This window comes from Lepidochelys kempii, chromosome 2 (assembly GCF_965140285.1).
Source record: "Lepidochelys kempii isolate rLepKem1 chromosome 2, rLepKem1.hap1, whole genome shotgun sequence".
In the NCBI taxonomy this organism is placed as follows: domain Eukaryota; kingdom Metazoa; phylum Chordata; order Testudines; family Cheloniidae; genus Lepidochelys; species Lepidochelys kempii.
The window spans coordinates 188,434,150-188,448,935 of record NC_136381.1 but is presented as its reverse complement, the minus strand read 5'-3'; the positions used below and the strand labels follow the sequence as shown (position 1 = coordinate 188,448,935).

The following is a 14,786-nucleotide window of genomic DNA, read 5'->3' as shown; positions in this document are numbered from 1 at the left end:
CCTAGCTGGAGTAGCGTAACTTAGGTCGACTTGCCCCGGTAGTGTAGACAAGGCCTGAGTGCCACACACAGAGAAGGCAGTACAGGCAGAGCCACCTTTTGTCCTCCCATGTATCCTCCTTATCTTAAACTCCCTTTAAATCACATCTTAGGTGAAAAAATTAGAACTTCTACAAATTTCAGAGGAAGAAATAATTGCTCCTTCATATAAAATTGCATTGTAAAGTGCACAACTAGACTGTCGGCAAGCATAGAATGTGATTATTATTTTGTTGTATTTTGACCTGTGTGTTGGTGGTATTGCTTATAGAATTTGTAGCTTAGTGGGAAAAAATAGCTTCTGTATCTACTTGCTGACGGTGACTTGACAATGGGTAGGCAGCTGATGTGCTGTGACCATGATTTTATTACACTAATATTTTTTTCCACTGCCACGTGGTGATCTCCCCCACTGTTATATCCACCTATTACCTCTTGTCTTGTTCTTTGACTCAAAGCATTTTCAGGCAGTTACTCTCTTTGTTATGTGGGTGCATGGTGCCTTGAACAATGGAACCCTGAACAGTAATGGATGTCTCTAAGGACTACCACAATACAAATATTTAAGAATTGTTGCTGCTTATCTGCCAAGCAGTAGCAGAGTGTAACTGAACACAACTGGTCAGTTTGACAGTTGCTATGCAAACACCGTGTGTAGCTTTTATAATGGTCAGAAATCACCTTCAAGCTTCTGCTGTTTTGAGAAGCTCTGAGCAGCAGCGGAAAGTGGTTTTGGAGCTGTTCGTGAGGGAGGATCTCTCAAAAACAGAGGCAAGAAGAGGAATAGAATAGCGTAGACCGTCCTACCTCCCAGCAATCAGAGGAGGGAGGGTGTGAGAGAGAACAAGAGACAGAAAGTTTCTTCTCTTTTCCAGCAACTAGAAGGAGATGTAGCTTCAAATTTACCAGACACCCAGTCTCCAGAGGTTCAGAGATCGACAGCACTCTATTATTGTTAATAATTAATAAGAATAATTGTATTAGGGCTGTGCCTAAAGGCCCCAAATGGAACTGGAGCCTCATTATGTTAGACTCTGTGCAAACCATGTCAGATGGCATGCTGCTACCTATCCCAAAGTGCACACAGTCTAATTCAAGACAAAAGGTACCAAGTCAGTTTACCCTGGGCATAATCTTAGTCCCCTTCCATTTCCCAGCAACTGGAATTGGGAAGGTGAGGATTGAGGAAAGAGCAGGTTGGCTTCCTCAGCAGCCCTTTATTCTTCCCTCTCTCCTTTCTTTTAAAATCTCCCTCAATCTCCTATTAAAATCTGGTAAATTTTTCAAGCCCCAGAGGATGGTGTTCTAGATGGAGATTTTGATATAAAGAGTAAAGAACACATCTTATATTCTTGAGAATGCAAATACCTCAGGTACCCCACCCTAATTTAAGATTCAAGCCATGTCTTTACTGGGCATTGCTCCTTCCTTCTGAGTTGTTGCATGTCCAAAACCTGGTCTCTTGGGGACTTTACCATTTATTAGTCTTTTAACCCCCCTGAAAGAAACATTGACCCATACAGCCACATCCTCTTTTAAATTGGTATAAAATGTGGGAGAATATGAAGTTTTTGGTTTGTGTTTCAGAGCCTGTGCATGACAGGAATTCATGATCTCTGTTGCCATTACTAAGTGTACATTTCATTATGTGCATGTAAAATCCCCAAAACTAAAACAGAGCCCCAATGAGTATCATGAATCTGAGTTGAAAACTAGATAAGAGGAAGTCTGTGATCTTCATGTATTTACATTTTTTGTGACATATAATAATGTTGTATTAAATGGTTGTCACCAGCTTCCAAAGCAGTTTTCTAAGCAACTGCCAAAATTTTGTGCATAATTCTTTTTGTTCTTGGAATCCTGTGATTTCTTTTTCCTCACTTGAGCGACCATTTTATTGCCTGATATTCCTCTAGATGTGAATTGAGAGGTCTGAAGTGCATTTGACTTGGATATTATGATTGTGTACGCACAGACATCACCCCCTCCGTATCATGCTGAACAAAAATACTGCTGATTTGCCAGTGTGGAAGAGGAGGTCAGTAATTGTGCCATGTGAGTTTTATACTACAGTGCACTGTCCTTCATTTGCCCTTTCCATGTGGTTAGAATAGTGTTAGAAGGCTAGTGTTCACCAGGAACTGGTACACGCCAGAAACCATATTCATTAAGGCAATATACTTTTAATTTACATATCTCATTGGCTAAAGCATAAAGTCAGGAGAAGTTTGTGTAATCAAAATATCTTTTTCTGTTCCCATCAGGCTTCTGTTTGTATTTGATTCATGGCTTTGGTCTTTTTCTCTTGTTGAAGCAGTGAGTTTTATATTAATCCTCTAATGTTCCTCCCCTCTATGTTGATACCAATTTCTTTAGCTTTTGTGGCTGTAGTCTCCACTCCATTGAAGGGTATCAGTACATTTGATACGTTGCTGTTATATACAAAGTCAATTTTCCTGTCCATAGCAGCAATCCTTGTTAAATCTATTGTTTTAGTCAATATTTCTTTAAAGGCTTTGGTTTATCCTCCGTAGTGGTTTAGCTGGGTGTGAGGTTTTGGAAGGGGCTTAACTGAAACGGTAAGGCTGCGGCCTTGGAGGTTGGGTCTTTGACTGGAGTCTCGGGCCTGAATTTTCATTTAGACTGGCTATTAAGAGAACTCAAATTGCACTTTGAAGGCCATTAAAACTGTCCAGAGCGATGTAGCAGAGACTTCATCTAAATTTTCGTGGTTGCTCATATTTAATGAGGCCATAAAGGCATTGGTGATCAGGTTTATTCTTGATTGATTTTTTTTCTTTTTACATTCTGTGTTCTTTATAAGACCATTGTGGTAGCTTCTGGAACGTATTGCCTGCTGTGAAAGTTATATATATATGTAAATATATACATGTATAAAATTATATATTATATATGTATAAATTCAAAGGGAAGGTTGGACTTTGACTATCTCATGTCTTTGGGTGTTAAACTCATACCCCCTCTGCAAGTGAAAACATTTATTGAAGATGATAGATTTTGATTTGTGTGTGCAAAAGACTGTTTCAGTCATGCATTGTGTGACTTTGATTGTCTTGACATTGCTTCTTAATAGCAGAATGTGCTGATAAAGGTTGCGTAGCAAGTTCTGAAGAAATAGTTGAGTTAGCAACTGCACGTACCAGCCCTTGTTAACATTTCTCACAATCAGATGACCTTGCTCAGCCCATGGGAACACCACACTGTTATCTACTTGTTTGGATTTTACCAAGATGATTATAGTTTTGCGGTCACTAGGGTGGTGTCATGTTGCCTTAGTCAGAAACGGTGGCAGTGTTAGGGTTTGCTAATGGCAATCCCAAACATTAATTTACCAACATTGCTGAGGGAAAGTTATAGCCAAGGAAACTCTAGTGAACAGTTATTTGGGATTATAAAATGTTGGTCTGTGTCATTATTTACAGTAGGCATTTTAGGTGTTGATTTATGTATTATTGTGTTGGAAACTTTGTTTTTATGGTTACATTAAACTTCTTTATGAATGGACATTTTAAAGTTACGTAGTTAATGCAAATCTCTCTTCTTTCTGTTAAGTTTTCATGAAAAGATTCTCTGAGCAATGATTACTCCAGTTTCCTGCTTCCTCTATGCTCCTGATTTTCACAAGTTAAAATATTTCTTGGCAGAAAACAGTTTCTGTGAACATGTAGTTCGTAAATGCAGCACGTTTATGTTTACACTATAGCATATATTCATTGTGTATTTCATTTTTATTCTCTTATCTAATCAGTTTTTGGGGGTGTAAATTTCTGGCTATAAGCTTTTAGTTAGCACTTGCTAACTTTTTAATTAGGTTAGAGTAGTGTAAACTAAAATCCCTAACTCTGCAGTCTTTCTGCAGGCAGTCCTATGGAATTCACTGGGATTGCTTGCAAGGCTAAAAAGTTAAGCATGTACATAAATATTTACAGGTTTTGGTCCTAAAATGCTTTGACATTCTGGGTTGGTAAGGCAACAGGATGCCTAATCAGCTACTATTTTTATTCATTGGTGTGTAGCAGTTGTTGTCAGTTGTATGTCACTTAATCTGTGGCGTCAGGTTTAACCACACAGCATTCAATTATTTTTAAGTAATTTGGACTTGATTTCTTTCTACTGAATTAACCACCTTAGAACATCTTCACCCAAACTGTGCATCAGCCGTAATTGAAACTCTGTCAAAGATAAATCCACTTGTGACGAAAGTTGCCTTACAGCAGTCTCCTCTGCAGAAATCAATGTAACCAACTAATATAACTCTCTATTAACAGTCCCTTTTTTCCAGAATGGAATGTTTAAGCCATAAAAACAATGGTGGAGGGAAAAGAAGGATGCATACGAGTAAAACAGGAACTGCTGATCTTATTTTTTCAAATTTATTTGTGTTCTGTTTAGAAATCTCAATATCTCTGAGACTCAGCCAAGGTCACTATGTGTCCTTCAAGAAAAAGTCATGCAGTCAGACAAAAATGTTCCCAAATTATTCAGCAGGGTAATAACACTGGTTTTATTTAAGTGTGTCACATCCATTTCAGTTACGCATTGCTTTAGCTAGTAATACTACAGTCTTTGTGACATGCTTTAGTTACCAGATACATTACAAGGGCTATTATATTTAGGTCATTCAGAAGCAGAATTGTGTATATATTTTATATGCACTATGCAGTCTTGTATGATAGAGCCCAGTTTTGCCAACCTCACACAGAGCAGTATCTTCTATGAGCTGTCCTGTTGGTTCTACTCCAGTAGGGACTAATGGAGTAAGTCATGGCTCAATGTAGAAGTGACACAATGAGCCTTTGTTTCTGCATTTTTTTTGTTAGTTTTTACTTAAAATGTTTTTGCACTGAGTTTAGCATACTTGTTCATTGATTCTGTCTTAATGGTTTGAGAAATTTATAGTTTTGTCGTGACTCCATCTTCCCCCTTTAAAAAAAATGTTTTTCAATTTGCATTGAATCAAAAGTAAATTTTACTGTTTTACACAGAAAATTCCAGGTTTGAGGCTCTGAATTTGTTTTAGTGTTGAAGAGTTTATTATGTATGGACTTTAAAAACACTTCAGATTGATCATAAGGCCTTTAAAATTCCTACGATTACAGTACATACAGGACCTCAAAAAAAAATTGACAAAAGCAAATGCCTGCTACAAAACAGAAATGCCAATCTTCTCTGTTCAATATGAAACACTAAAGATTAAATTTTTTTCTTGTTAAATTCATTGTTTTCATAGTTCTTAATGTTTTCCCAAAACTTAAAATAATTCAGTAAACAGATATAATTTTAGATTAATTTTAGGATTAAGGTTTAAGATTCTTATTTTTTTCAAGTAATTCTTAATTTTGTTTAGTTTGAGTGGCAGATGAAATGACTTTACATGTCTTGTTTTCCAACAGTTTTATGTGCTGAAAGAGTGGGCCAGATGACTAAAACATACAATGACATAGATGCTGTTACACGACTTCTAGAAGAGGCAAGTATTCTTTTACACAGCTGTTCACTTTATGACAAAGACATAATATAGATTATGAAAGAATCTGTGTTGATAGAAATTGCCCCATTTGTTTTCAGTCATGGTGAAACAAATATTCTAAATGCACATTCACTACATCTCATTGGTAAGGGACATGACTTTATTAATAAAAGGTGCTTAGTTTGTTTACATAATTTGTACAAATTCACCAAACAATTTCATATATAGCTAAAGCAGATTTGTCTCACTATTGCCAGAATACAAAAAGTGACATACCATGCTGAATGATGTGAGGAAAAAGGTTAAGGTTTACATGAAATCATGATGTTGTGAGGAGGAGGAGGGGAAGTGAGAGGGAGTGTATTTTTGTTTTGTTTTTGTTTTCCAAATATGCACAGTATTATAAATGGTTTGTTTAAAAAACAAAAAAACAAGAGCACATAAAGCTCGCAAGTCTATTTATTATTTATATTATATATAATATTTATTATTGATATCTCCATGATAATAATCTTTAGGAAAATATATAGTTACCAATTGATAAACAAACATCTCCCTCTCTCCCATGTACTTTTTTCTGCCCTGTCTCCAAGTTCTTCTTTCTTGCATTCTGGTGCCTTTATATTTATAAAGCCACTATAATATATGGTCATTAATTTATTGTGATTGAGACTAAACATTTCATGTAATAGCAGAGAGAAAAAAATGACCTACAGGATAAAATTTTTGTACTCACTAAATAGCCTAATAACTTAATATTGATCAAAACAAACTCTATTTTTAAAGTAAATGTAAGCAAATATTTTTTGGAAATTATGTTTGCAAGGCATTATTCAGATGAAGACTAACAATGCGGTCTTTGTTCTTGACAGTTTAGAACAGGGATCGGCAACCTTTGGCACGTGGCCCGCCAGGGTAAGCCCCCGGCAGGTCAGGCCGGTTTGTTTACTTGCCGCATCCACAGGTTCGGCCAATCGCGGTTCCCACTGGCCGCGGTTCACCGTTCCAGGCCAATGGGGGCTGCGGGAAGTGGCGCAGGCCAAGGGATGTGCTGGCCACCGCTTCCCGCAGCCCCCATTGGCCTGGAGCGGCAAACTGTGCCCAGTGGGAGCTGCGATCGGCCGAACCTGCAGATGCGGCAGGTAAACAAACTGGCCCGGCCTGCCAGAGGGCTTACCCTGGCGGGCTGCATGCCAAAGGTTGCCGATCCCTGGTTTAGAACTTAAACCTTTTGTATTTTGGTCTGCTTCATATTGCAGTAGTGCTGCATTTGTTTTGCACTACAAAGCTCTCTTAGTACAGCAGACCCGTTTCATGCAGTGCTAACCCAAAGTACCTGAACTGGTGCATTCTTTGACTGCGAAGCTGCAAAGGGATTAGCATGAGCACAAGGGCCTGGATTAGTGTATCTTGGTTGTAGAATTGAGGCCTTTGGTTATGCTTTCAACTGAAATCTTTAAAAACAGTTTCCTATGTACTATTCATGATAAACCCCAGATACTTCACTTAGAATTATTATATCTGTAGCACGCCACTGATAACTCTTCTATTTACCCTTGTATTATGCATTCAGGTCATGCTCCTTTTGCTTCTTCATTTTCTTAGATTCATTTGCATGGTTTTGTAAGCAGGTATTATATCCATCTGGAAACTTACAAATATCCTGTGGTTTTCTTTGAATATGAAAATTTCTTAAATTCTCTCATAGCCCCAGAGGCACGTGGTGGTTGTTTATTTACATAGAGCTGTAGCCAACACAAAATCATTTGTGTGACTGTTGGCTGTTCTGAGGTGGTAGTTCCTTCCATCACCCCTTCTAGTAGTGGCAGAGCTGGACATTTTGCATTTGCCCAAGCCTGTCTCCTCCCTGAGCTTGATTTCTATAGAGCTGTAGCAGTCTAGCCCCTGCGAACAGTGTGGGATGCACTGAACCAACAGTCTAAAGCAGAGGGAGTTCTTTCTTCCCTGTCTGGCTGTTAAAGAGGCCATGTGACCTGACAATGGTGCATCTTTTGCTAAATTCACTAGTGTTGCACAGTGAGAGAATATATGAGGCTCACTGAGCCAAATTTTCATGTTAAATTTATTTTTCTCATTCGTACATGTGTGGGCATACACTCCTCTCCCCCAAATGGTGATAGTAAGGAGGGACCCCTCAAATTTGATCTTACAAGTCACAGTATCTAAGCACTTCACAATCTTTAATGTATTTATCCTCACTCCTGTGAGGTAGGGAAGTGCTATTATCTCCATAGTCCCAAATTGAGATCCAAAGGTATGTGCACACTGCTATTAAAAACCCATGGCTGACCCATGCCAGGTGGCTTAGGCTTAAGGGGCTGTTTAATGGCCACGTAGATGTTCAGGCTTGGGCAGGGGATCCACTGGGCCTTCCTTCCTCTCTTCTGCAAATATTTTTCTTTTTCATTTTGACCTTGTGCAGTGCGCCAGCTGGGTATGTTGGCCTATTACACACCATTAGCATATTTTCTATGGCCTTCTGGAACTTTCATGGTCTGGAAGTCCATGCATAATTTTGGCTGGATAGGGTCCTTGGTTTCTAATGCAAAAGTAGACTGAGCTTGACATATTGGAAATCACTTAGAGACAGCACTATCAGATTTGCAAACTATCAAAAACCTATCTTAAATTATTTAAGAATTATATCAGTACTGGTAATTGCTATCTACTTTTCTACTCTTCTATTGCATGGAGGCACTTGAAATACATGAAATTATTCTGAACCCACGTCACTGACAATGAATCACTAACTTCTTTTGATAGACTTTGTCTTTATCATCCATATTATAGTCAATAAATTTTAGTAATAATGAGTGCAACAGTTGTCAGTCAAAATAAACAAGCACATAATAGCTACTTTTAGCAAATAAACTGAAAGGAATAAGAGGAACGAACTGAACAAGAGGAGAGAAGGATATACCAGGAAATTTGCACCATTAATGCACGTAGACTTTTGCAAATATAACACAGTAAAAATGCATCTTGCTAATTCAAAATCATATAATAAGTGCTGCAAAGTTGAGAGACCCTAAATTCATTGCCCTGTCCAAAAGGGCTCACTGTCTAATGCCTTGGTCCTGGTAATACTTGGGCATGTGTTTTACATCAATTGGGACCACTTGTGTTTAATGTTAGGCATGTGCGTTAGCAGGATCAGGTCCCTAGTCTGTAGTATATTTAGCGTGGCTTACTGTCCACACAGGGTAGGGTTGGTCCTGTGTGCGTGAGCAAGGGAGGAGAGGGCGTAGAGAATCTCTTCCTGTTACCTTGGGCACTTGGATGGAGGAAACAGGATGTCTTTAGACTTGTGTGACTGATGGGCTAGCCAGCCCTGGGAAGGGGCAGGGAAGGGCATGCTAACAGAGCTGGCCCAATCCAGGGAGATGGTAATGCACATTGCACCCTTTCAAAAGGTGGTATGGCTGAGTTCGTTCATCTCAACATCTCCAGGAGTTCCTTCAGAGCTCCCACAGGCATGTTGGCTGGAGCAACTCCCTCTAAGTATTCCACCTGTGTCCCTATCTGAGTGCAGGAGGCAGTGACTTAAAGCTATAGTTTGGCCTACTGACTTTAACATAGTCCCTTCTCTTTCTGAAGCTATCAAAAGATAGTATAATGCACATTTACAGCTGCTGCGTAAATTTTACACTTACTGGAATTTGTTTTCAAGTGGAGCAGAGGAGACACTGAGAAGCACATTAACATATCCAAGTGTATTCTGTCTGCTTATATCTGTGCTTTTGAAGCTCTTAAAATATAATCTGTAAGCTGCCTACAAGCTCTCTACAAAAAGTGCAAAGAGAAAATTGAGTGGTTAGTGACAGTAATTTTTCAAATAGAATAAAAGAGCTGGAATTAGATTTGCTTCAATTAACATTTTTACATTAGACAGCAAGGTTATGCTTTCATTTGTATGGTTCATTAACTGTACATGTCAATTTTTCTGGATTATGTAGGTGTAGTCTAAGCAGGAATAGGACAAGAAAATGAGCAAAAATTGTTGGTTTCTTTGTTTTTGAAGAATATTCATTCTTCCCTTTTGTCTAGCACAGATTTTACCTTTTTTGACATGGGAAAACCAGTTATTTTCTAAGTGAACAAAAGCATTGGAAATCAATGTTCTTTTCTTTCCTTTTACAGAAAGAGCGGGATTTAGAATTAGCTGCTCGAATTGGCCAGTCATTGTTAAAGAAGAATAAATCACTAACCGAGAGAAATGAATTCCTTGAGGAACAAGTAGAGCATATCAGGGAAGAGGTAAGGTCATACACACTTGTACTGTCTCGACACATAATGATGCTGTGGGTCCAGAAAAACTCTTCCTTCTAGCTTTAGCTTGTGTGTAGTTAACTTTCTGATGACTTGTGTATAGGATGCCAATCTGAACGATAGTGATTCTTGTAGGATATTGTACAAAGTTCATTCTACAAATATGACTGATGAAATCATTTGGCCTACAGAGCTCAAAAAAAGGGAAATTTTAAGAAAACTATGGGCCATTAGATTTTGCTCCACCTCAGGCCGAATTCTTTTCTTAAACATATTTGTCCCTATTTTATTTTGCTTCATCCCCTTCTTCCTTCCCCCCGCCCCCCCGCACGCTTTCCTCAAACCCCATTTTGACCATATTCCCCTCCTTTCCCTACATTTCCTCCCCCCCTCTTTCTTTCTAATATCTCTCTCTCTCACTTATCTCTCCTTCCACGTCTCTAGCTCCCTTTTTACCTGGGTTCATTGCTTGCACTTGTCTTTCCACAACCTTCAGCTTTTTCCCTTTTGTTTCTTCTTCCCACATAGCTCAATGATTCTCACTTCTTGGTTTGTTTCTCTCCTTTCCCACCTGTAAGAGATTTGTTTTTCATTCCCCCACCCCCAACTTGTTTTCTGTCTTCAAGCTGATTTCAGTTTTGGTTTTTAAATAAAATCACTTAAATGCTGAACATGCTCCCCTACTGCAGATGAGCATGAACATCATGCCACTCTATTTAAGGTGTAATCATATAAAGTGAGATTTTTGTGATCCATGATCACTGAAGTCATGTGCATTGTACTTCCTGTGCCCCTCCGGTATCATGCCTCTTTAACATACCCAGCTTCATATCCATCAGATGCTTGGGTGGCTCAGGATAAATTACTGTGTGGGTTCTATGTCATGATGAATGATGCTGCTTCAGCATATGGTCTGCTTCAGAAAGCAGCGAAGTGACTTGTTGGTTTAAAGAAATAGATATTAAACAGAACTAATGGTCTGGGACTTAGTATCTCCCATCTAGATTTGTTAAAACCTTCTGGCTTATGGTGCAGTGGTTTTGCTATTTTTCAGTAAAATATGGAAGAATCTGGTGGTGTGTGTGTATGCATGAAGGTTTTTGTGATCTGTATGTGTGTGTATATTACAATTTTGGATAACAATAGTAATGCGGTAGGTTTTTTGTATATATATTGTGTATCTGTGTATAGGATGACATGGTGCAGGTCATCCCAAATGAGTACGGATTTAAAAAAACAAATAAAAACACCACAGAACACTATAATGTATATTGTATGTGCTACATATGTGGTACTATAAATGTCTTTGAGAAACATTGAAAATTATCATCAGGATTATTTATTGTATCTCCCTAAGTAGAGAGCCAGATTAACTAAAAATGTCACAATGTAACGTCTGTTAGCTTGCTGCTTTGAAGAGCTAAAAGTGAGTGCTGGATCCCTCCTAGAAACACTTGGTGACCTTGAGCTGAATCCTGCCCATCCTGGGCCTCTTGAGGGTGCACTTCTTGGGGAAAGATTAAGAAAGGTTGAGAAATTCCACAGTTGGTGGGAGGGGTTGAAAACAGGTTGGTTTTTAGAAAACGGTGGTTTATGGAAGCTTCTCTGGAATTCATGATGTTAGGGTAAATCTGAGCAATGGTATAATGAGCAAGTTGTGGGTGAGGCAGTCACAGGTGCATGATGGATGGAAATACACCCAATATATGGAGGTGATCTCAATGGGAGAAATTCCAAGGCAGGTGACAAATTAAATGCTCACTCACCTTTGACAGCATTGCCACTTTGGCTGCGTTATTAACAGCTTTCTTAAACAAAGAATGTCATGATTTATCTAGGAAATTGCCAGCTTCCCAGTGCAACTAACAACTTGCTGTTAGCACATGATATTAGGGGTTAAAGTCATCACACTTGTGTGTAGAAAATCGGAGGTTAGTTTTAGCAGGTTTTGAGATTTCCTCTGAGTCCTGTTCAGTTGGTAGTCACGATAACTAAGGCAACTGACTTTGCAGCCAGAGGGATACAATATATAGTCCCTATAATTTTCTTTTTAACTCTCTAAAACATTCCTAAAATAGTGCAGCATGTGACACATGCAACATACCTGATGGTGGAGCATGATATATAGATTTTATTGGCACGTGTATGGGATGACCTGTGTAACTCAGCCATGGCTTCTTTAATCATGACTAGTGCAGCCATTCCATATTCATGCTAATAAAGTCTTTATGCCACACTATCATGTATCAGTTTATTCCATGACTCTTCATTTGATACACGTGTTACCTCACGTTAACATCTAGATTTTACATTTTCAAACCTAAATATCATTGTGAGGAATAGACTCTGATCATGTTCTGATGAAAAGTGTGACTTTAAATCACGTTTCAGACCAGTTTTTCTCTTTATATTGTCTCTTACTTTGCTCTTCTTAAATACCAATGTCTCCTTCATCTGCAACAAGCTGCTTTTGTGTGATCACTTCAAAACAGTTTGAATTTCATTTTTCCTTCTGTCAAGAGGACAGAGCCCTTCCCTCCCCAGTCTTATCTAATTGCTTCTAATTTCTACCCTGTACAACTCTTTCCAGTAGTACTAAATTATGAAAACTGAGACTCAGACCTACTGTTTGGCACTAGAGAACAAAAGGTGAGTGCACTGAAGCAAATGCTGTACTGTGTGTTGGTGCACTTTAGTCACCAGGTACCTGCTGTTTTGGAAGTATTTTACTAAAGTCTTCAATGTTGTATTGGGAAAATTCTCTTGATTATAAATTGCTTTGACTGCAGAAATAACTGTTCAACCTTTAGGTAGCACAAATGAGAGTAGCTTCCCAAGTGAAGCCTGCCCACCCAGTGCTGTGTTGCAATGTTTAAAAGTTAAGGATGCTGCAGCTCCAAGATCAAAATTTCTGTCCTTTTGCTGAAATATGACATTAGCATGTACAACCTAATCCTGTCTGCTTTGAAATCTGATCTAAGAGCCAGAGTAAAGTGAACTGTCAGTCTAGGTTAGAGTGGAAGGAGATTGTTGGGTTTTTGCTCTTCCTAGTTATTCTGGGTTATTCTATTTACTTTATTGAACCCTAAACTTCTTTCCTCTTCTAGTCATCTCTGTTCTGTGCTCCTGCAGCAGCTAATGCAGTGCTAGCTAGCTCATCCTCCGCAGAGACTGTCAGCCCAGGGACCAGCAGTTTATGGTCACTCTTAAACAGTAGAGCTTTGTAATCTTCATGTTAATTGCTAGATATCGCACCTGAGTTAGTGTTTGATGTTTGTTTAAAGCTCAGTGTTTGGTGGGTTGAGCCCACCATACTCATTTTAAAGCCTTTCCAGGCTGTTTTTCATCAGAGCTAGTTTTCATTTCCTCTGTTACAGTCAGAAGGGGGAAAATGCTACTCTGAAATAAAAAACTTTTAATCCATTAGAGCAGAAGGTAACATATGAAAGATAAGATGATCTCTATCTAGTTAATGAATAAAATATGTGATGTAATTAGTTGTCTTCATTTTGAATTGATGTTTTCATGTTAATAAATATTTAGAGTCCTACAGTGTAGGAGAAATAATGGGCTTCATCCTGCAAACTGTTGCTCATGGTTAGTGGACCTCTCATGTGAGTGAGGATTTATAAAATGGGTTTTGGACTTTAGATTGATTCTGCAGAGCTGGCAATTGGGGAGAAAAAAAACGGCACCTTTTCATTCCGAAAATGAGCACATTTGATACAGAGTAAGATATAATAAACATGGGATTCCATGATACCACTTCTGTAGAATCACTTTTCAGAGTCAAAGTGCATTCAGAAGCTAATAGTTCTCTGCAGTCTATGTAGGATTCATGTAATGTGCACCCTATGGCAAAACCTACTGAACGGTGGATTTGCTACATTCTACACCAACTAAAACTTTAGAGTGGTGTCCAAAGGTTACCCTATCTGAAGAGAATTATGATGATCCAGTCTGAAAATCACAAAGGCAGGGATGATAATGGTGGCCGGGACCTTGTCCAAGTGAGATGGTTATAATCGTTGTGTCAAATGCAGATGAAAAGAAATGCTAGGCCTGATTTACCACTGCTTTACTCCATTGAAATCAATGGAGTTATGCTGGTGTAAACCTGGGATGGTGAATCAGGGTCATGGAATGAAATGAGACAGACCATTTGCTTCTCTTGTTTCCTTTAATAGCAGTGGGTAATTGGATTCTTGCTTTCTTTAAAAAGAAAGACAAAAAAATCAAATGACTGTTTAAAGATTTTTCAAGAAGTTGAAAAAAAAAGAGGAGTACTTGTGGCACCTTGGAGACTAACAAATTTATTCAGGCATAAGCTTTCGTGGGATAAAACCCACTTCATCGGATGCATGCAGTGGAAAATACAGTAGGAAGATACATATACACAGAGAACGTGAAAAAATGGGTGTATCATTAATTAATTTGCAAACTGGACACCATTAAATTAGACTTGAATAAAGACTGGGAGTGGATGGGTCATTACACAAAGTAAAAACTATTTCACCATGCTAATTTTTTCCCCTACTGTTACTCACACCTTCTTGTCAACTGTTTGAAATGGGCCATCCTGATTATCACTAGAAAAGTTTTTTTTCTCCTGTTGATAATAGCCCACCTTAATTGATTAATCTCATTACAGTGTGTATGGCAACACCCATTTTTTCACATTCTCTGTGTGTGTGTGTGTGTGTATATATGTGTATATATATATCTTCCTACTGTATTTTCCACTGCATGCATCCAATGAAGTGGGTTTTAGCTCACGGAAGCTTATGCCCAGATAAATTTGTTAGTCTCTAAGGTGCCACAAGTACTCCTCGGTTTTTTTGCTGATACAGACTAACATGGCTACCGCTTTGAAACCTGTCAAGAACTTAAAGAATTGTTTCCAGTCCATTTGTCAGAGTGGTACAGTGGGCTCTTGACTAGTCTGAAGGAAACATATGAAAGATGAA

General features: G+C 38.5%; 1 protein-coding gene across 14 annotated transcripts in view; it reads left to right on the top strand.

Moving 5' to 3' along the window:
- Nucleotides 1-14,786, top strand: part of TRAK1 (trafficking kinesin protein 1) — a 110,629-nt gene that overhangs the window by 59,482 nt on the left and 36,361 nt on the right. For 13 of the 14 annotated variants that reach the window (XM_073333129.2, XM_073333127.2, XM_073333126.2 and 10 more), the window contains 2 exons: nt 5,453-5,529; nt 9,691-9,807. In XM_073333129.2, coding sequence (XP_073189230.1) covers nt 5,479-5,529; nt 9,691-9,807 — 168 coding nt within the window. In that variant the 5' untranslated portion in view covers nt 5,453-5,478. Of the gene's footprint in view, nt 1-2,074; nt 2,094-5,452; nt 5,530-9,690; nt 9,808-14,786 lie in introns of those variants that run through there. The other variant, XM_073333120.2, reaches the window with a different exon arrangement.